The following is a 22,398-nucleotide window of genomic DNA, read 5'->3' as shown; positions in this document are numbered from 1 at the left end:
TTCTTGCTTTAACATAAAACATAAGTTATGTTTTGTGCTGATGAAATAATCAATCCAACAATAGTACTGTATCTGAAGGGATCATTCAGAATCACAGCTATTGTTGGCAACAATACATCACTTCTATATATATGTGTTGTATAAACCGAAAATATTTTTTCATTGATTAATGAACAAAAATCTAAACATCTCTACTTTAACTGTGGCTTAGACTTGGCAGCCGGTGATCAGGTTACCGTTGATTCATTTATCATTGAGCAATAATGGAAGATGATCCTGCTTCTGTTCCAGAACTTTGGCCCGTGAGCATTTTTATTCTCTGCTGAGAGCTCGTCTTACTTTTTCAAAACCTACAGAGGAGTAAACGCACACCAACAACCTGCCCCACAATGGGAAGGTGTGTGTTTGTGACTTTACCATCCACTCAAGACTAATGGTTTTCAGTATTACACACACTCAGTGGGCTCAGTCCTGGCCATCTGTTGTGTTGCTGCCCTGGCAGCTTGTGACCTTTTCTCAGCCTGAGAGTGTAAATGAAACTGGACCTCACAGAGTGGAGAGACTCACATGAGAGCCTGGGCCTGGTTTTATTTGAAGGACACGGCATCTGTCAGGAGACACTGAGACCATCGTTGGTGTGAAATAAACTCCAACAGACAGAGACAAGTCTGCGGAGTCTTGCTGTGATGACGTCTTGTTTTATTACACAGCAAAAACACGATAAATCTTTTAGTGAAACAACCTGAATCATTGGTTTTAAGTTCCCTTCTTAATGTAATGTTCAAATGGGGCCAAAATTTGTGGATATTTGAAAAGTGAATCAACAATTAATATTTACGTTTTACTGTAAGTTGGTGAGTGTGGATTATTTGTGATCAGACATAAAAACAGAAGATTAAAGAAACAAAAAAATCCTCTTTGACACGACTCAATCAAAGTCCGAGATGCACAGACCTGTAGAAACAATGAAATCATAATAGGACGATAAATTATTCAAGCAAACCTCTGTTGTGTTAAAACGGGTTAGTAGGCTGTGGTTCCTTCAGCGCATTAACAGCTGAGGGGAACATTTAACGGAAGAGCTGGTGAGGGGACGAGGCCTCCTGTGTAATGATGCTAGTTTGGGTAAAAGCGAACAAATTTTAGTTTGTTTTTTTTTATATTTTCAGAGCAAAACCTTTTTAATAAACATTTTCTAATATTAGAATCTTTTATTGCATTAGAATGATTTAAATGTATTCACAGTGAAAAGTGCTGAGTCCTGGAAGATCTCTTTTAATTTTCTTGAATTTTCTTTATTCATTAAATTTGTTTAAATAAAATGCATGTAGGAAGTTTGTTTCCACAAGTATAAAACCACTTGTGTTTTAAATTTAAATGAAATGAGCTAAGAAGAAATTTAATGAAATATGCACGTGCACATGTCTGATTTGCCATTGACACACTGCAACAGAATATAAAGTTGAGGCCTTCACGTAGAGATCTATCATTTTTATCATGACTTCATGCGGTAGATTAATTATTTCCATTACAAATACAGGAACACAGTAAATATGTAAAGTAAATAATGAGAACACTGCAGATGGATGCACTTGACCTTCTGCAGCTGCCAGCCCCTCGATTCCTCTCCACTCAGCGAACAGAGAACTGGAGCATGAACACATTAATAACCCAGAGTATGAATGAGTGATGCACAACAGAGGTAGAGGGGGAGGAGGTGCAGAAGATGGGATTCAGAGGGATGAGGAAGACGGTTGAGGACAGATGGATAACGATTTATTTTGAACTCTCTTAACGTTGGGTTGTTTTGGTGTTTTAGTGGCAAATAATTGAATCTTCCCAAGCTGAAAATGAGCTGATCAGCAAATGAAAAGAGACGTTTAGTGAATGATTGATCACCTCCGTTTTCTTCAGCCTCGTGATCCAAACACTGGATGTACCGATTCAGGCCTTTTCTGTACTAACTGAAGAACATAAAACACTTTAATCTGTAATAAAACAGCTGAGAGACGCATTGACGAAGGTTTGTCCCGTACATTATGGGGAGCAGTAAGGGGGGATGACAGGTGCTCATTGCTAATCAAACAGCTGGATTGGATGTTTGTTCCTGAACCTCTGGATGGAGCTGGGATGGATAATTCCTTCTTTGTGTGTCGCTTTCTGCTTGAAATGCGTTCAGGAACAGCATGTAATTTTAAAATTAAAAAGGTGTGTGTGTGTTTATTCTGTGATATGCGTTGTCCCTACCACTGAAACACACAGTTTAACTGAAACAGTAGCAGCTAATGGGCTCCACCTCCTATTCACAGGCCCAGAGGCAAAAACTGCATCATAAACATTTGGATCCCATCCAGTTGAGTCTCCCTGCTGAGGTTACAGTGCTAAACTGAGCTGCAGGCAGGCAGTCATACCACCAACAGATCTATAAAAACATCATTAAAATCATCTCATTCGCTCCTGCAGGTTGTGGAGCTCCTCCAGACGCTGTCAGCCCCCTGCCACGGCCGGAAGGCTTCACAAATCAGACAACATTTCTAGAAGTGTCTTCGGCTACAATGCTTTTGGGGAACAACTCTTCAGCATAAGAAGGTTTGTGTGTTTGCTTTTAGTTTCCTTCACTTTCTGTGAAACACAGGGATGCATAAACTGTGATGATTCAGAGGGAGCAGCAGGTTGTGGATGCAGACGAGTCCCAACAGGTCAGACGCTGATCTGCAGTCCCTCTTAGCTCTTCATCTTTATTATGTGATTCTCAGTCAGTACAGCACATTTCAATGTCAGAACATGAACAAGTTCTGAAACCTTTTCTATGCAGATCAGAGTGTGTCATGCCTGACTGACAAGCTCCATATAAGAGAGCATGAAGGCAAGTAATGACAAAAGCTAAATTATATGCAAAAAAAGAATCCACAACATTCTCTAATGTGAGTTTTAGACAAGTCAAGTCCCGAGAAGACGTCATATTGGACACGGTCACAGTCGTGTTCCCACTGTGATGAGTTGTAATCACTTTCCTGATCCTGGGACTGTTCCTTTAGTGCCACCATCAGGTTAAACTTCAGCAGGTCCAAATGTGTCAAAAACTGCTCTGATGATTACGGGAAACTTTACCTAGTGGTGGATTAAGGAAATGTTAATTACAATTTTTTCTGAAATAAACTGCATCTACAAAAGTATCAAACAGAATGTTTTAAATAATAGATCAAAGGCCAAACCACTTCACTATTGCTCAAACAGGCTCAATTACTGATGACATGATTGAAGACGTGATGCTAATTACAGGAAACAGTTGGCACCATTTTCTTTAATTGTGTTTCTTGATTCATTTTACTTCTGTTGTTTTGTCAGTTTGAAGTTATTCTCTGAGAAAACTGTGGGGTCCCTCTTTTAACAACAACTGGATCTCAACACAACTCTGCTGTGATGAATTCTTAAGATCTACTTACTAAGTCAGTTTAGTACTGTATCGGTTCTCAGTATCAGCAAGTACTTAATGTAAGTACTAGTACTCTTGTAAAAAGTTGTATCAGGACATCCCTAGTATTTAGGTTTATGAACCTGATACTGAAAAGTCAACAAAACAATGTAATAGAGTAAAAGTGTGAAGTGGTAGAAATACTGGGGTGAAGTAGGAACATCGTAGTTACCTTTGACTGCAGTATATAAACTTGAGGATGTGGTAGTAAGACATTTCCTCAGCAGCAGCCTCGCCGTGGTGAAATGTTTCAGTCACACACAGAAAGTCAGCCCGTTGTTGGGACTCAGCCGACTCTTTGCGTATCGAAAAAAAAACCTCAACTTAATGATTTTGCAATTGCACTCTCTCTTGTGAACCTGCCAGCAGCAATAAAACATAAATCCAGTGGATTAGAGGCAACGCTGCAGAGATGGCTGCAGGGGAAACGGAAAGAAAGCCACGCCGCTGCTCCTGTGGATCCTGCAAAACTGAATCTTCTCAGTTCAAAGGGACATAAGTGAAAAGTTCAGCTCAGTTTAAACTTTAAACATAACCCGTGTACAGGTGCTATCTTTAGGCCGTGTGCAGAGGTGAAGTAACTGTCAGCAGTCACATGTGAGAACAACCTTTCAGCCAGAACAACGTGGTTCGGGGACACGTGTTTACAGATTGTTTTTCATTCTGTGAAGTGTGACATGAAATGGAACATGGAGCATGTGTCCGTCTGTGTCACACACATGTATGTTCAGAGACAAGAAGAAGGAGAGGGAGTCCCGCAGCAGATGGTGTAGTTCTCAGAGTCTGTCTACAGGAATTTCCACACATTTCATTGTGACCTTGTTCATCAGTCTTCATTCCTCCTGTGTGTCCTTGCTCTCACAGCAGTGTCACTGCTGCAGTCGAGTTTCACGCTCACACTCACTCACAAACACACACACACGTTTTCTTTCTTTCCATTAAATCAAAAGTATTAACACATGTAAAAGCTGTTTGCATGGCTTCTGCCTGCGTAAAGTTGGACTCTGAAGAGCAGTTTCAGTGCATTCTACATGTTTTGTTCATCACCAGAACAATGTTAGCTTCCCCCTCACGATCACTGCTGCTGGGATGATGCAGGAAAACATCACAGCTTGTCTCTTACTGGAGATTTATTCGATTTATTTATTTACTTTTTGATGTGATGCCTGATGAGTCTCTGCAGCTTTCTCGGCCTGTGACAGTGACTCAGCAGAGGGGAAGCAGTGACTCAGTTCAATGCAGCTTCTCTTGTGGGAAACACTTAGTTTAGCTTCCTCTGTCAAGTCTCTGTATGATGGGTAGAATGGTCCCCTCCAGATTGAATATACATGTGTGTACTGAACTTTATTTGCTTATGTAAATACAAACACTTGTACAGATAGACCAGACCCCAGAGATGCAGGGAGACTTCTTCACACTGGGGGATAATGCTGCTCCTCTCAGCAACTTATGTAAGTGTTTGAATAAGATTGTTATCAGTGGGTCATGTCGGCGAAAAAGAACAAACTAATAATAATATTTTTATGAACGCTTATCTGACCGGGCATCTTCAGTTCTGGGGGTCTGTAACCTCTGAAGCCCTTCAGGACGTGCGGTCGGGATGTTGGGACCTTTGTGTTTCCCTCACACTGAAATCACAAGTTTCTCAGCTGTGTTTCGTTTCGGTTTCATCACTTTGATAATAGCACATCAGCTGTTTGAATGGAGACTCTTGTGACGCTGTGTAATGTTGGGATACGGTGGCCTTGGGCGAACAATTGACTGAGGCTTTTATTCTCAGCATCAGCACCAGGATCTTAGACTCTGGGGGGTTTAGACTGAACCTTTTAACCTTTTTAATTAAGTTCTTAATGAATGTAGATTTTACTTTTCTTCATGTAAAATATCAGAGATGTAGCACTGCAGCTAACAATCATTTTCATGCTGAATATTGTCGTATTAATGAAGGTAGTAAAGAGATGGTCATTGGCAGAAAAAAGCATGAAAACCTGGCAGTTAAGAGGCTGAAACCAGGAAATGTTTGCTTGAAAGTTGTGAGTTTGTTAGAATTTGTTTAGAAACCGCATTTTGTTCCTCTTTGATAACTATAAACAGACTTTATTGTGAAATTCAGCAGCTGTCCAGCAGTAAAAGCAGTAAATTAATTCACATTATCATAAATTAATATTAGATTCAGTATTTGAGTTAAAACCTTGTACATTTTTTGTGATAATGATACTTAACTTATTTGCTTAGTGATTCAATGAATGAGGTTTATCTCAACCTGTTATCTTCACTTCTGTAATTCTCTTGATGTCACTGGGGCCACGTCTGCTGCAACTGTCAAAAACTTTGATCCTTCTACAGAGCTGAAACAGGCCTGCCTTGTTTTTTCCTGCCGCAGGGTTTGTTTCCTGTCTCACCTTTTCTGCGTGTGTGTGTGTCTGTGTCAGCATGTGTTTTAGTGCAGTTACACAGACAGGGTGGGTCCTGTGAAACATTATTCTGATAATATCTGTCGTTTACTCTTGGAGGTGCAGCTGATTGTTTTTATTAAGGGTGTGTGTGTGTATGTCTGTGTGCGCGCATGCACGCTGTTGTCAGAACACACACAGACATGTCTGAACTCATGCTGCAGTATGTTCAGCTGCTGCTTCTCCACGTAGATTTGCATTAGCTATGTGTTTCACATTTCACTTTATTGTGGCAACAAGCTGGTTTTCACAGAACCATGATCATGCTCATACTGGGGTGTTTGCAGGGGAAATAGCAGTTGGATAATAACCTCAAACAAACATTTTAAATGTGCTGTTGCCATCGGAATGAAAAATAACAAAACAAACAAAAAAAAAACCTCCAGTTTGTTGATTCAGCTGAACTTGTTCAACTCAAGGAGACGTATGATCCCTTTGGATTCTTGTTGGCCAACTGCAACATGAGCCGGTTTCACACATCACTGCTGTTAATTAAAGTCAGTGCGGGGTTCTACAATACTTTACACGTTGAATGGTGAAAAATCTCATTTGCCAGATCACACTGGACTGTTTCTTCAGCATCTTCTGCTCACGGTGTGTGTCTGAAAGGAGCCTCAGCCGGGAGACTCCATCAGCCAATATTAGCTGAGTGCAGACAGAAATGTCAGCACAGGACGGACAGTCTGCAGTGTCTCAGTTAAAGCATGTTGTGTGTGCGTGTGTGTGTGTTGCCCACTCACACATGTTTTAAGGCCTTGGTGAAGATGCTAAATTAGTATACTTAACAAAATCACGATGTTGCTCTTTAAACATTGCCACCTGTTTTGTTTGTCCCAAATTTTGAGGCATCGGTGACAAACTGCAGCATCAGAATGTAAACTTTCAATCACCTTCAGTATAAACTGAGGCAAACTGTGCAAAGATGTACATGAAGAGAAATACATTCGCCTTTATGTTGTCAGTCACATCAATTAAATATAACATCTAGTACAAAGTGCTGTGCCAAAATAATGTTGGGATTTACTTTATGATCACTTCAGCTGCTGTTTCCGTGTCATAATGTGGTTTGGCCAAAGCTGAAGAATTACAACTTCTGATTTGTCCAAAAACAAAAATTTTAATTCATCCATGTTTTCTCTTCTCTTCTTCCAGCCCTTTCTCCTCCGTGTCTCCATGGTGAAACTGGCAGAGTCTGATGTCAGCCCATCCTCTTGTCGACCCCCCCGCCATGCCTACCATGGTTTCTAGGCTGCCAAAGTTCAGCTCACGGCCCAAGTCTGCCACAGCCTCTAGTGGTGTTCAGATGGGTCCATCTGCTGCTGCAGCCAGCTCCCACCTCACCAACGGGTTCTACCATCATCCTGGCCCAGTGGGGGTCAACGGCAGTTTGACTGCAACCCCCTCCTCTGCAAAGCAGAATGGATTCATCAGAGTGCCGACTTCAATTTCCATGAAATGGAGGAAGGAAAATGGGGCGATGGAAGATGGAGAGACAGATGGAGACAACGAGTGGAGAGAAGGAAAAGGCGGGAATGTTGGCCCGAATTGTTATGGTAACAGCACTTCGCAGTATTGTTCCCAACGGCAGCAGGGATCACCGGGGGTGATGCAGCATGACACCAAAAAACCAACCGTTCTCTCTGCAGTAAAAGCTCGTTTTAGCCAACCAGTGATGTCCTCACCATCCCTGTCATCCCCGCAGTCCAGCCCCAGAACTCTTTCTGTTTCTAAACCGAGCCAACCTGTGTCCGAACTGACCAACGGCACCAAACACACACTCAGTGGTCATTCTGGATCTAAACCACGGAATGGTTCTCTAAGACGACCTCAGAGTTTTGCTTATTCAGGTGTTTCTAGGCCAGGTTCTGGTTCTCCATCTGGGTCCCCGCTTCAAAAGAAGGTGCCAGCTAGCCGCTCACAATCCAGCGATGAAACTGTCCGACAGCCACCCTCAACCCCCCTTGGCCCTTCCTCCACTTCCAGGGCTGCTGAACAAGGACTTAAGGAACCCACCGCTTCCTCTGTTCAAGCTCCAGCCAGTCACACCTTGGCGAAATCGCCTGTTAGTAGCCAGACTCTGGAGGGTGGAGGTAAAGGTGGGGGGATCAAAGTTCCAAGTTACACTGAACCAGGGCTGTCTGGGGTCAACACTTCCTCCCTCCTGCCCCCCTCTGTATTAAAGAAACCCCTAATACCAAGCCTCAGTCCCACCTCCAAGCCCAGTGGTATCAGCTATAAGCTGTCACGCCCATCACTGTTCAAGCAGTCCCGTCCCCTTCGGGTGACCTCAACCAGTGTGTCTGGACGTGACCCGGAAGTGAACCAAGAACTGACGGAATGGAGGAACTCAGTAGAGACGCCTTCCACTACAGAAACCAGCCCAGGTAGTGTCTGAATGTTAGTGCAGAGTTTGTGCAGAGTTTATCATTTCATCTCCTGCTTTTCGTGAATTGTCATGTTCCATTTCCTGACCTTGTTTTATCAGAAAGTCTCCCAGAGGCTGCAGACACAGAGGGGCTCTCAGCAGAGCCTGTATCCCAGACAGAGGTGTCGGTTGTTTTAGAGACACTGGAGGACATGTCCCTGTCTTCAACCTCATCTCTGGACAGAAACGATACCAGCCAGGAGTACATGGACGACTTTGACAATCTCGGTAAGGAAGGTCAGAAGTCCAGTGTGGATGCAGCAGGTCATGATAACTGGAACCCAACGTCATCTTGTGTTTGCAGGGAACGGTGGGGTCGGCATGCTGCTGCTGTCCTCCAAAAATGATGAGGATGACTCCGGTCTCGACCAATCATGTGCCAGGTTCGATGATGACAAAGTCTCTGTTAATGGTGTCGCCAAGGTAAATGGAGCACTCTGTTTCCTGGATGATGGCGTGGACTGGACCGCCATGAGACTCACTGGTGAGTTTTATAGGATTCTGTGTTAATTCTGGAACCTTATTTGGCATTTTGTTAGTTTTTGTCTCCATCATTTGATGTTTGTTAGGTGGATTCCGTGCGCCCGATACCACGTTAACCTCTGCAGGTAGGCCAAGGTGGAAAAATGCAAAGCCGAATACAAACTCTGCTGTGCTGAGTCTCATGTTTCTCAAGATAATTAAATACATTTAATACTTTAAACTGAGGGTTATATAGAGTAACTAGAACGTTACCTGAAATTCTCTTTGTTTTCCAAAGTAATTTTACCTTCGTTCTCAGTACTCATATTTATTATCGGTGAGTACTAAAATGTAAGTATTTGTAATCAGTCTGGTAAAAAATTATAATGGGACAATCCTAATTTATTCTCTGGATTCAACTTGAGAGGGGAAAATAATCATTTTGATATTAGTATTGAAATGACAACAACTGTCAAGGTTGACAACACAGTTGTGACACAATTTTCTTATAGTTCTTGTTTTTAAATGTCACTTTTTATTTCCCGATCATCTCATTCATGTCATGAAAAGTTGGTGGTACAAATTTGTCTATTTCTCTCCAGGCGAACGAGAAACACATCGTCTCACCTGCCTCTCACACCGGAGAAGGTCCAGTCAGCCAGACTTCCACGACCAGGTACGAGCACAGCAAAGATTCACAAAGAAATGCTGCTGCACTGCAAAATTGCCATCTGTAATGCTGTATGTTCTCTTTTGTGAGCAAGAAAAAATGCACAAAGTTGTTGTCTGTGAATATCCTGAGTGGTGCTTGTTATGTCATTAAAATTATGTCATATTAAGGAATGTAAATACATGCAGTCATGAGAGAATTTTATAGGTGTAGCAGTTGCAGCCACCACCTGTGACCCCGCCCACAGACAGTCAGTACACAATGACACACTAAGCAGCAGTTTCTAACTTTGTGTTGACCAAACAGCTTTCAGGTTATTAAGTATCTGCTGTTTTTCTTTCTTTCTGTAACATTGAAATGTCAAAATTGATTTGTTAAACACCTGTCGCAAAGGTTTATGCAAATAGGTCTTACCTATCTGAGCAAATCTTTTTGGCAGGCGCAAGTACCCGGCTGTCATTACCTGTCCACAGGTGTGCCACCGGACTCCGGTCTTTGTCCACTTGTCCATCTATAAAACATCCTAGTCTTCCATCGTCTGCTCACACACCTTTTCATATCTCTTCTATGCTGATGAGACACGACTGTTCTTATCCAGCACAGCATCCACATCATTAGGATCCTTAATGATTGTCCTCCCAAAGTCTGACACTAAAAAAAGTGAAATATTTTCAAGAAAAACAGGATGTAGCAACTCAATTGTATGATTATAAGCACTTATTGTCCTCTTTCTTTTATAGGGTGGTTCGTCACTCGATCTGTCCCCCTCAGACAGCTGTGGATCTGGAGGAACCTACATGTGGGACGAAGAGGGTCTGGAGCCACTGGGGAGCGCTGCCATCCCCGCCTCCATCAACACTAACAGCAACACCACCCACCACATTGGGAGCTTTGACTCTGACCTCAACAGCATTGTAAGATCAGCTTTACTTTCTTTGTGCTCTATGTTTAGCTGGTTGGTTATGTCAGAGTGAAACTTTGTTTACCCCAGAAGCTGGTGTTGGCTTAGTTTGGGTCCCTTCATGCCAGAAAAACCCAAATGAACAGAAAAGACAGAAAGAGGCTTTTAATATTCCAGCAGCATCCGCTCCGTCCTCCCCTCTCTGTCCTACTTGGGGCCATTTTCTGTCTTTAGAGACCAAACTCAGGTCAGGTCCAGCTTGTGTCTGATATTGAAGAGCAGATGATTCGATAGGAGTGAGCCAAAAAAATTAACTGAACATATAACGTCAGTAATGAGGTTAAACGTTAAAGAACCTCTGCAGTTTGTGCTTGTTGCACATTTTCCGAACCAGTTTGAACTCGAGGTCTCCAATTCTTAACAGTCCTGTAGCTGTGGAAACTGCGTCTTCATCTAAAATTTAATTTAAAAACAAAAACAGGAGCTGAATGATTACAGTGGATATCATCTCCGGGACAGAGTTCAGCCGTGTTACACCCCCTTTGTCTTCTGTCATACTTCCTGTCATCTCTTCACTTGAAACTGTCTCATGCAAAAAAAACAGCCAGAGTGGAGCTGGTGGGTGAATCCAAAACCTTTACAATTCAGCAAAATGCAGTGATAACAGTCATCTCTACACAATATGAATCCACAATGGTGGAAAGTAAGGTAATGGTACTAAGTACACTTATTAAAGTACTGTACTTGTAAACTTCAGTGGTAACTTATACTTTTACATATATATTACGTTATATTTGTACATTTCATTTATTTAGTAACTATAGTTATTATTCAGAATCAGATTAATAACACAAAAACAGTAAGTATCAGACATTTTTGCTAAATTTACCCATTGCACCAATAATTATAATCAAAGAATATCCTAGAAAGGAGAAACAGGCACAAAGTATTTCTTTACTATGGTCTAATGATACTTTTATTTAAGTGAATGAGTTGATTAGTTCATCAGCTTCATTCATTCGAACACAGAATAAAAACTGATTCTAGACTTTTTCAAATTTTTAGTTATAGTTTTAGAAATAATATGACGCTGTTTCACACATCAGACCTGCACTAGGTCACATATGTCTGTGTGCTCACAGAGGTTGGGTTCTGATCAGGATCCACTAGATGTGGATGTTCAGTTTTGAATATAATCCTCTGGCTCCCTCTGGTGTCTTATCTGTGAGTTACAGCTGAAAAAGTTTGACTGTCTTCACTGCTGGCGAGGATGTGTGAAGGTGGTGCAGTTCTGTCTAAACTATATCAGAGGAAGTGTAAGTGAGTAAGTGACAAATAGACACTTTACAATGTTTAGGTTTTACAGATTCATGGTATGTAGTCATATACTTTATCTGTATAGTTGTGGGAAGCTGCTGCATTGAAGGCATTACCTCTTTGGGGTTCAGCACATTTTCAGGAAGGTCTGAGAATCGAACAACCGACCCAGCGGTTTGTAGACAACGGTTCTACAAGCTGATCTACGGCCATGTTTAAATATGATCAAATCAGAATCTGAATCGTAATCCAGTGTTTCCCCTAGAATCTTTTTCAGGCACGGTGGCAAAAGGATAATAGAGTGGGGGGTATTTTTTCTCACGCAGCACATTTGGTTGGTAAAGTCCATGTAAGGGTCAAGTAAAACAGAGAATATTAATAAGATGTATTTATTGCACGCAAAGAATTTCTCCTGTATTTCTCACTGGGGGCCTCAATTAAAGCCTCTGGGATGTTCCTCCTCCAACAGGCTGTTTATGCTGATGGCATTAATGACAGAATATTCCTGCCAGTTATGAAAGTGTCTTGGCAACATTCGACATTCTCTGGTTATAGAGGCCTTAAGAGTAGTCAATAAAGAAGCTTAAGGATGAAGGATGTATTTTAGGCTTTTATTTTCATGTCTCCATCCAGTGCAGTTCTAAACACTTCACCCTCCAGGATGCTGCTTCCAGCTTTTATGGTAACTTTTCCAACATACCATAGGCATATAGGACTTTGGTGTAACTTGGAGACAGCTCTGTATGAGCAGTCTCCTGTATAGCTGACCTGAAGCACTTCTGCAAACATGGACGAAACATGTAGGTGAAACTAAGTTTCAAACAAATAGACAAAACAAAAGCATTAAAATTTAATCATGCTTCGTTTTCCATCACAGATAGACTATGCTTAATTGTGCTATTTTAATAAATTTTGCCTTTTAAAAAAAAAAAAGAATTATAATAAAAATAAGTTTAGCACTTTTCGATTTAATCCTTCAGTCAAATTTGTTGAGGCCAACAAACTGGAACTTAAACATCTCATCAATATAATTTATTTAAACTAATGAGTGGATTTGATTTAACAGCACAAAATCATAATGTCAGACCCATTGTCACTGCTCTGCATTGTAAACATTGTATGAATTCAGTACGCACACACCTGCAAAGCAGAGAGGCCACGGAGGAGCAGACAAGACAAATGTGCACTGCTACAGTGTTTGTGTTTTACAACGTAGCTGCTGTGTGACAATAGGAAGAGACAGTTTGATTTCTCTGATTGACGTACTTGTTCTCGCTAACGCTGCTCCCTCTCTTCATTCACTCTACCGCTGTTTAATTAACAGTCTAATTCCTGGATTTTGCATGATGCACGACTCAGGCATCTGGCTCTGCATAGGTCGGTACATAAGGGAAGCTGTGTCCCTATAATCTTCTGCGCTGACAGAGCAAAACTGAAGAAACAATACAGAGACGATGTGCTTGTGTTGTTGCTAATAAAAGTCCTTTTATGTTGCATCTTTTAAGAGCAGAAAAACAAAGTTACAATAAAGACAAAAAAGTTGGATCCAGATGCTGAAATATCATCTGAAGTTATGGCATCGTAAACAGCCTCTGACATCTCATTCCAGAGCTTAGGGAAGATCCTGGACTTGTCTTTAATCTAAGAGACAGTTGATCTTCATAAAACTGTCAGACTAAAGGAACGTTCTGTCCTGGGGCGAGACCACAGGTTTAAGTGAGCGGCCCCCAGTTTCGAGTTAAAGCAGGAGGAGCTGCTGGTTCTCTGTTGGTCTCTCTGTTCCGTATCCACCTTTTATTTCAAATTGTACTTCACATTCAGTAGTACAATCTTTAATGTCTGCCTGAGAGAAGTGGAGCTCACAGCAAAAATCGAAGGTCTGTGATTGGACATTTTGTGCTGAAATGCACCGTGGCTTTATTGTACTGTTGAATTAGTTTTGAGTGTACAAAGAAGCAGATATCGTCTCAAACGCTTCATGTTTTTAACTAGTTTTAAGTCTGTCCACCTGTCAGGAATAACCTTTTGACTTAACTCCACCAATCAGCCACAAACCAGCTTCACCGTGGTTACACAATAGCACCTAATTATGCTCTGGACTTCTACCTTATCAGTGACCAAAGAGCTTTACAGTTTCTTTTTATTCACCCATTCACTCACACGTCAGCGGCAGCAGCTGCCATGTGAGGTGCTGGCCTGAGCTTCAGTGTCCCGCTGCAGAGAACTTTAAGTCTTTAAAAGTGTGCACTGCACAGATGTCTGACTGGTGTCCTACACCAACATGTCAGCGGATCCTTTATGTACTGTAAGCTACGAGTTGGGGCCTCGGTGGATACGGCTTGTTCCTCCAGCAATTGCATCTTGGGACTTTGGAGGCTGAGACACCACTTTCGTCACCTTGACCTTTTTGTCAGGTTTCTCAAACTATTCCTGAACCCTTCATCCAGCCTAAAAAGGCCACTGCCGTCACACCCTCATACAAAGCAAACTGCGATGCATTGTATGTTTATACACCTGTTGATCATGGTCCACTTTACATTTTCAGCACTTTTTGCTACAGTAACTTCTTCTGAGGGATTGGACAGGACCAGGACCATCGTGTTTGACTTTGAGCCTTGGGCTCAAAACCCTGTTCCTGTGTCATTGCTTGTAGCTTGTTGGACTACGTTTGGTACAGTACATAGTGACTGCGGCATACCAGGAACACCTGCTGCTTCGGAGACACTGCGTCCAGGTTGTCTAACCGTCACAGTTTGGTTCTTGTCACTCGGAACTTTACGCTGCCCATTTTTCCTATTATCTTCAAGAAGTAACTGTTCACTGACTGTCTACTATCCCTCCTCTTCACAGGTGCCTTTTTTTCACACTGGTGTTTTTTACCCCACCTCACATCACATTACTAATATTCCAGCCTTGTTTTAGTTTATAATCCGTACAAAACAGCACAGTCAGGGTGGGGTAGTAGCCTGCACTGCAGCTGCTTAAGTGCAGATAATATACTTCCTGAATAATGTTGATGTGGAGGTAATGAGCTCCCTGTCTTACTGTGCCCTCTGTGTTAATGAGCTGTGGGCCTTAAAGAGTGATTGACTCTAATGAGCGTCAGATCCGTAATGACCTGAGGACACTAACGAGTTCTGAACTGACTTCTGAAGACTTCCTTTTTAAAAATCTATACGCACGATTGTTTGCTTTTAATTTGCATCCTTTTCAGAGAACATGCAACATAACGCAGTGTTAACTGCGGGGAGCATGACCACTGGGGGTCAGTGTTGGTTTTCGGGAAGACTGCGTGCACTGTGTTGGTGGCCGTTACCCAGCAGACTGTTGGTGCTTTGGTCAAACACCCTGAAAATCAGCAGAACACTGTTGGTTTGTTTCTCTTATTTTGTGTGTGCTTAGTTTTTTCAGCAGTAGAGTCAACACAGAAAAATCTGCCTTTTTTGTTTGTCAGTGCAGCACTGCCAAGTCAAGTGGGAAAGCTGCTGTGTGTGTGTGTGTGTGTGTGTGTGTGTGTGTGTGTGTGTGTGTGTGTGTGTGTGTGTGTGTGTGTGTGGCAAGACTGAAGCATTGATTGGTTCAAAGCAAAGAGAAGTAAGGGCAGGAAGGCTGAGAGGAAGAGCTTAGGAGGAGAAGGAAATTAGGATCAGGGCAGGAGGTGAGACGAGCAAAGAAGGACGAGACGTTAAGACGGGGTGTCCATTTTTTTTCAATGAAAACTAAGATGAATGGCATTTGTACAACCTAAACAATCATGAAACTACAGTAAATAATAACTGATAATATATTCTCATCCACAGAGATCAGGAAATTATTAGTCTAATTGTTAAGTTTAACTACTTGCATCCATCTGCATCCTGTCTAATGATGTGTTTGCCTCAGATGTTTTAGCTTTGTTATTGCTCTATTACAACATATTTTGTTTTTCTTTGCTGGTTAATAATGTTCAACAATGTTCCTGCTTTCCTGGAAATATGAGAAATATGAAAAGATTTCAGGACTAAATTTAGCTGTAATCTCCCTAATCAGCAACAACACAGATGGGATGTAATAGCAGAACACTGACATTTGAAGAAAGGAAAGTTAATGTAGCATCTATGTTCAGTTAAGTTGTAACTCAGTTTGTTTATAAAGCAGCAATGCACAGAAGGTGAACTGGATTACTCCTTCACAAACACAACAAGTGATAACACGTTTTACTAATAAAAGCTTGTTTCATTGTGGTTTTACCTAAACTAACATTAATCAAATGACTAAAATGTGACAAGAACTATTTTCATCAGTTGACTACACAAAATGTCAAAAATAGCATTAGGAGAGAGATCAGAGGAAGGATGATGAAGCAGGAGGAGACGAGTAAAAAAGAGGATGATGGCAAAAAGGAGGGAAAGAGATAAAGGAGGAGGAAGCAAGAGCAGAAAAAGGAGATTAGGAGGTAATGTGTTGATGTGGATGACTGCTCTCAGCCACCGGGGACAGTTTGTGCAGGTGTGTGAGGGGGTTTAAAAGCAGCAGTTACTCAGGGTGAAAGTTTGGTTTCCTCTCAGGTCACTGTGCTGTGACTAAGCTTCCTCAGGCAGGAAGCAACGAAACAAACTTTGTGTGTGTGTAGTCTAACTCTTAGTCTCTTCATCTTCCACAATTTCCATTTCTGTGGCTTAACTTTAGAGTGTAAATGGCATTAATGCACTTTGACTTCTCTCTGACTTCCCAATAATATAATATGTCTCTGCTTTTGTCTGAAAAACTCCTGCAGATGACATCACCCAGAGTTTTTCAGGTGATTTACAAACTTTGTAGTGTGAGCAACGAGATGACATAATGTGAACTGAAGGCTCCTCCAACTGATGGCGTCTGGACGAATATTTTAGCTAGAAGTAGACAGACATGTGTTTAGTGAAGTCAGAGGGACGTTTAATGGCATCATTTACACCTACTACCCCAACAAGAACATAACAATCCATGTTAAATATCAGTGAAGGCGTCCTTTGTCAGAGTAACATGTAATTTGTTGAGGCATTGGTCCAGATGCAAAAAAGGAGACAAATTGGTGGACAGGACTGATACAACAGTCCACAAAGTATGTTGAGCACAACACATAATTAGTATTCAAGCATTTTTCAGTAAGAAAATGTCTATTGATTATATCAATCACTAGTCAGAGCTGTGGGCTTGTTTTCTTTGTGATCCCCTTTCCTAAATGTAATGAAGCCAAAGACATTGTCCGTGATTCTGGCAAAACAGACGATACTACTGACTGGGACAAGAGCTGATCCAGCTCCAGTATCACATAAAACCAAACAACATGCAGCTCAACATGTATCCTGATGAAATTAATTCAGCGTCCCAACAACAGTCCCAACTGTGGTTTATGATGTGTTCATTAATATCCGAATTTCTGATTATTGTGGAATTGTTGGCGATGCTGCTAATTTTGCCCATTTGTGTGTTAGTTTTCCCGCCTCTTAAAGTACAAGTCGAACCCTTCGGTGCACAGACCTACAAAAACTCAGACTGGCATTGATCAGCAGGCACAAAAGACCTTCTCCACACAATGATGTAAAGGTCTTTTTATCAGCATCTGAAGCTCACACTGTCCTTCGGGCTGCAGCTGCTATTTTACAGAAGAAAAAATAATTTAGTTCCTTTGTGTCTGGTTTTTATTTTGTGCATGTGAGGCTGAGAGGCGCTGTGCTGTGTCTCTGAATGTTTCATCTGGAGATGGGTAGTAAGCAAATTGCATATTATTCAAATATGTTTTTTTTTTTTATGTGTGTGTACTGTGTTTCGCAGGACAAGCTCTGAAAACACACTGTCCTTCATGTAACCAAAAGATCAGTACTAAGGAAAAAAAAAAATCTATTGTCTGCTCCTGTTCTAGATTTTAGTCTATTTTGTGATGATGGTTTGCCTGCGTTTGCCAGAATGAAAACAAAATACACGTTTCTAATGATCTGTGAAGGTGAAGTCCCTTTAATCTTTCTGGCAGCTAATTTTACTCGTTATTTTAGTATAAAGTCTGTATGTGTGAACGTGTCCAACAGAGGAAACCTTACCACAAATAAAAGCCCCTTGCATGTCTCTTGCTTTGTCTCTTTCAGGACCTCTTGAACAACCTGGACTCTTGTGATCTGGATGACGATGACCTCATGCTGGATGCAGACTTGGCAGAAGATACCTCTCTGCACAGTGGTGTGTTAAGACACTCGCCTTGGTGGATCTTTAGGGTCTTTAGACGTTTTTATGAGTCCCATAAATGTCATTTAGGCTGCTGAATCTATCCACAATAGAAAAGTGAACTCATTCAAACTGCTGAGGAACAGTTTTCTACTGACTGTAAATTTGAATTTTGGTCACCATTAGGTCCATGTGAAAGACGAGACAAATCATCTTTCATACTGATGAGGATTTGATGTCCTTCAACTGTGGCTTATTTTATACACACCCAGATTTGTTTGGTTAAGTTAACAGCTCAGTTTAGCCGCTGGTTCTGTTTAGCAGATATTTTTGGGGGGGATTCCTGAGGAGTTTAACTGTTTTTAAATTCCTCAGGAATCCCCCACAAAAATATCATCTGTTCACTTTGTTGTTCACTCAAAACTTGACAACGCAGCTGAAAAAAGTACAAGCATGTACAGTACTTTTTGCTAACCGTGCCAAAATGCAACTTCACAGTTAGTGATGACAAACCTGGTTACCTGGTTACCTGGTTACCAGTTCGGTTAATTCCATGGTGGTTTCTTGTGAAAGGTCGTTGTCCCATCCTGATCCGTACACCCTCCCTGATTTGTTCGGACTTGAAAATAGCCCTCATGTCAACCACACGTGATTCTTCTGAAACCTTTTGATATATCTAACTTTACATTTACCAGTATGGACGTGACTGAAAGCATAATAAACATGGACTCTAGCATCAACTAAAGGTGATTGTTCAGTTGAATTTAACCCACATTTAATGTATTTGATGCAATAAAGTCGGTGTAAAAACAACTTGAATCCTTCACAAAATAGACACCATATCAGTTCCTCAAATATTCGTAATAAGAGCTGAAACTGTTGAATTTAGTTTAGTTTTCAGTCATGAGGTTTTGACTAAAATGGCTCAATTTAATAAACTAACACTGCTAATTTACCTCCTGTTGGAAAACTACATTCTGCACACTTCAGCTATACTTCATTTGTGTTCTACTTTACTTCTTAAATCCCCTGGTTTCATCATTCTGCTCGTCTGAATCCTACAGATGGAGACACAGTGACCCACATGGCTCAGTGGAGGATGAGACAGCTCTGCTGGGGAATGCAGGATGTCCACAATGACAATGATGGGTGAGGGCAATGTACTTTTTCTCTGAGCTTGTCCTGGATAAACCTGCAGAGTCGGCCTCAGGAGTCCACATGGTTTGCATTAGAATAAGATGTTAGGTCTTTAACCAAGACACGCTTCTCAACATGCTTGTAAATAACTGAAAATCTCTGAATTGTGAAAATGCAGAAATTGTATTTTGACAGGATGTAGTTTGGCGACCTTTGTCTTGTAAAACTTTTTGCAGCTCGGCCACAGTTTCAGTTGATGGTAGCAAGAGAAAAGGTCAAAAAGCAGGTCGAGATCAACAGTTTTCGTTTTGTTTTTAGCAGGTTATTGATTGTTCACCTAGTGTTCGGGGTCAGAAAGTTTATCTGCCATAGGCTTTAAAGGAAAGGTCACAAACACCAAATCAACATGTTAATATCTCCTCACTGGGACCTTGAATATGTGCAATCATGCTTATATGTTCTTAACAATTCAGCTTAAAACTGAGTCTCCAGGCAAGGTCTCAGGGTCAAATATAATCAGTCAACAGGGTCCTAACAAGATGATTGTGTACAACACATTTGGTCAAACACAAACAAATGAGGAGGAGGAGCAGATGTCAGGACCTCTAATGCTCGCAGAAGAGAAAAAGAAATTGTTGCTTTAAGCAAATATTAATATGTAAAACATGATTTCATATAGTTACAGCCCACAGTGGAATTGTTGTGCTGCCTTTTTAAACAGTTTAAACCGACAAACTAAACAACACGGACGACCAGTGCAGATTTCTATCCTCAACTGTATGTAGGCCGACCTACAGCTGTACAGTCCGAAGCTGAGTTAACGGGGCGTTTTTTAAAAATGATTTGATATAGATACACTCCCTGCCCTACACCTAATCATATTCACTATGTATCTGTGTCATTTGTGACTGAACTTGTTGATCTTCTATCCAGATTGATGCCAAACTGTCTGAGCTGCAGGATAAATGGTGCAGCAAGTGTCATGTTACAGTAGCTAATGTTCATTTTGTTCTCCGCACTTCTCTCCTCACCCCAGTCACTCCCAGTGTTACAAGCTAACTGAGGACCCTGGGAATAAGAGGACAGATATGACCAGGGACACTGACCTCTTTCTGGACTTCTGTCCTCCAAGGTGAAACATCCTCTGTAATTGCCCACAGCTCACTGTTTGCTACGTTAGTTCTTCGTGGATAAAAACTGTGGTGTCTGGTTGTTGCTGCTGCAAACTGAAATTAGATCTTTAATTTCTGTCTCCTGAAAGTTATTTTACAGTAAAATGTACAGTTTCTGTATTTATTTAAAGTAATTTTACAAATTGGTTTCATGTACTGGGGTTTTTCATAATTTGCACCAAGTCACTTGGATTTCTAGTACGTGAACACAGCGGATCTGTGTAATTGGATCTGTTGACTACCCACTCAGGTCTCCCTGCCTGTCTCCTGGTGCTCCTGGTCTGGGTCTGGATGTGGAGGAACTTGCTGAAGACTGTTCTGCAGTCCGATCGCAGCTGGAGTTCCTGCGGAGGCTGCTGCAGCAGGTGAGAGAAGGGGAACACAGCATAAAAACTCTGATGGTGACAATGGACACGAGGTGAAGCTTTTCCATTTGGTTTCCATTTTAAGGCTTTGTTCTGTTCAGTTGTCAGAAGTAGTTTGAATTGCCAAAGAGATTGTACACGTAGAGGAAAATTCAGTGGCCTTTCTGGCAACTTATTGCAAATGGCATGAACGTTCTTTCTGTTCTCTACTCTAAAGCTGCTGGTTCCTTCTGACGACAGAAATCCTTAAAATGCCTCACAAATAATTCACTTTAATCAGACTTCTACATTAGTCAGGAAGCAGTGTGTGCACATACCTTTGTTATTCACTTCATGTTCCCATCTTCTGCTTTTAAAAGTGATTTAAATTGCATCTGCTTTGTACAGCTCAGGGCCAATTCATCTCTCTCAGTTGTATAAAATTTGCGAGTCTTTCGTATAATTGTATAAATTAATGATAAGAAACACGTGGCAAAGACGGACGAATATAATGTTCTTATGGAAAGTCACAACACACAGTATCGTCGTGTGTGGATCACGTCAGCTCTTGTTTCCTGTTGTACTGTACATTCTAATAATGCTGATAACCTGCATGTGGATGTTGTCCAGGAGGAAGATGTGGAAGATGACACTCTGACCACAGACACTGTGAGCCCTGAGGAATCCTCCCACAGCTGCGACTCACAGGTCAGTGTGTTTCCACCTTTATTTAAACACATCAGAGGTTTGCATCTTTTAAACTTTATTTAAACAGCCGACGGTGACACGGCAGTAGCCTGCTTCACTAGATTTGACAAAACGTTTTCCACCTTCCTTCAAACTGCCTTGGCAGCTTTTGACACTGTTGGTGTTTTCCTACGTTTCCCACAATCCTTTTCCATAAATATCGTGTGCACAAATGTGTATGTCCAGGTGCAGGCACTGCTGCAGGAGGTGCAGCAGCTCAGACAGGAGCTAAGGAGCAGAGACCGAACCATCGCACAGCTCACACTGCAACTGGTCTGTATTGCTCTACACTTTCTCTCCTGCATATTTACCTTCCAACTGCACAATATTTGTGCGAGCATTTTTACAAAAAGCAGCAAATCCTTTTAATTTCCTATTTACATTTTATGTAGCGTCCCACCTTTTTACTAATGGAGTCAGCTGCTGATTTGTGTGTGTTTGGTTTGTGTGTGTGTGCGCCCATGCTTACATGAACAGACTGCTCCAGGGGCCACCACTAGGTGTCAATGCCAAGAGATGGCTGCAAAAGTGGATCAACACACACAGACAAGTGTGATGGAAAGAGAGAGCGTGGCCTCGCAGACGCCATGGAAAGAGCACTTCGTGAGTTAACACACACATCACACAGGGTCACACACTGTGCATAACGTGATTTATAAAAGCAGCAAACAGTATTGGTAAATAGTGTTATTTAAAAAAAACTGCATTAATGAATGAGCCCAAAACATTTAAAGTAAAATAAAGATAATAAATAATTAAATGGAAAAGAATAAAACCTTAAAATCTGGGTTCCATTAATGAAAGTGATAAATCTTAGAACATCTTCCCACAAAGTCTCAGAAGGTTGAGTCAGTGCACGTCTTTAAAATGTGTCTGAACCCACTTGTTTTCTCTGGCTTACTGTTGATTTATACTTTTATTTTTATTTTGTGGTTTATACATGTTATTATCCTGGCTTTATTAGTCATCTCATCTGTCTACTTTGTTTCTGCTGATCTCTTTTATTCCTTCTTCTAAACATCTGCTTACAAGAGTTGCACCAGCCGTCACACCTGCCAAGTTGTGTGAAGGTTGCACATCTGTCTGTTAGAATGAGCAGCAGGTAGAAGTTAATGTTG

The 22,398-nt window shown here is 41.3% G+C and overlaps 1 protein-coding gene across 8 annotated transcripts in view; it reads left to right on the top strand.

Moving 5' to 3' along the window:
- LOC137105498 (serine-rich coiled-coil domain-containing protein 2-like) overlaps positions 1-22,398 on the top strand; it is a 46,398-nt gene that overhangs the window by 6,096 nt on the left and 17,904 nt on the right. For 6 of the 8 annotated variants that reach the window (XM_067487776.1, XM_067487780.1, XM_067487779.1 and 3 more), the window contains exons 2-14: positions 2,464-2,589; positions 7,081-8,312; positions 8,414-8,581; positions 8,658-8,837; positions 9,418-9,491; positions 10,226-10,399; positions 17,805-17,895; positions 18,945-19,029; positions 20,054-20,149; positions 20,440-20,554; positions 21,164-21,241; positions 21,467-21,553; positions 21,758-21,883. In XM_067487776.1, the coding sequence (XP_067343877.1) occupies positions 7,124-8,312; positions 8,414-8,581; positions 8,658-8,837; positions 9,418-9,491; positions 10,226-10,399; positions 17,805-17,895; positions 18,945-19,029; positions 20,054-20,149; positions 20,440-20,554; positions 21,164-21,241; positions 21,467-21,553; positions 21,758-21,883 (2,463 nt within the window). In that variant the 5' untranslated portion in view covers positions 2,464-2,589; positions 7,081-7,123. Of the gene's footprint in view, positions 1-2,463; positions 2,590-4,907; positions 4,927-7,080; positions 8,313-8,413; positions 8,582-8,657; positions 8,838-9,417; positions 9,492-10,225; positions 10,400-17,804; positions 17,896-18,944; positions 19,030-20,053; positions 20,150-20,439; positions 20,555-21,163; positions 21,242-21,466; positions 21,554-21,757; positions 21,884-22,398 lie in introns of those variants that run through there. The other 2 variants (XM_067487778.1, XM_067487777.1) reach the window with 2 other exon arrangements.

Source organism: Channa argus, chromosome 20 (genome assembly GCF_033026475.1).
Source record: "Channa argus isolate prfri chromosome 20, Channa argus male v1.0, whole genome shotgun sequence".
NCBI lineage: Eukaryota > Metazoa > Chordata > Actinopteri > Anabantiformes > Channidae > Channa > Channa argus.
Note: the sequence above shows the minus strand (reverse complement) of the source record. Positions and strands in the feature narration are given on the sequence as shown.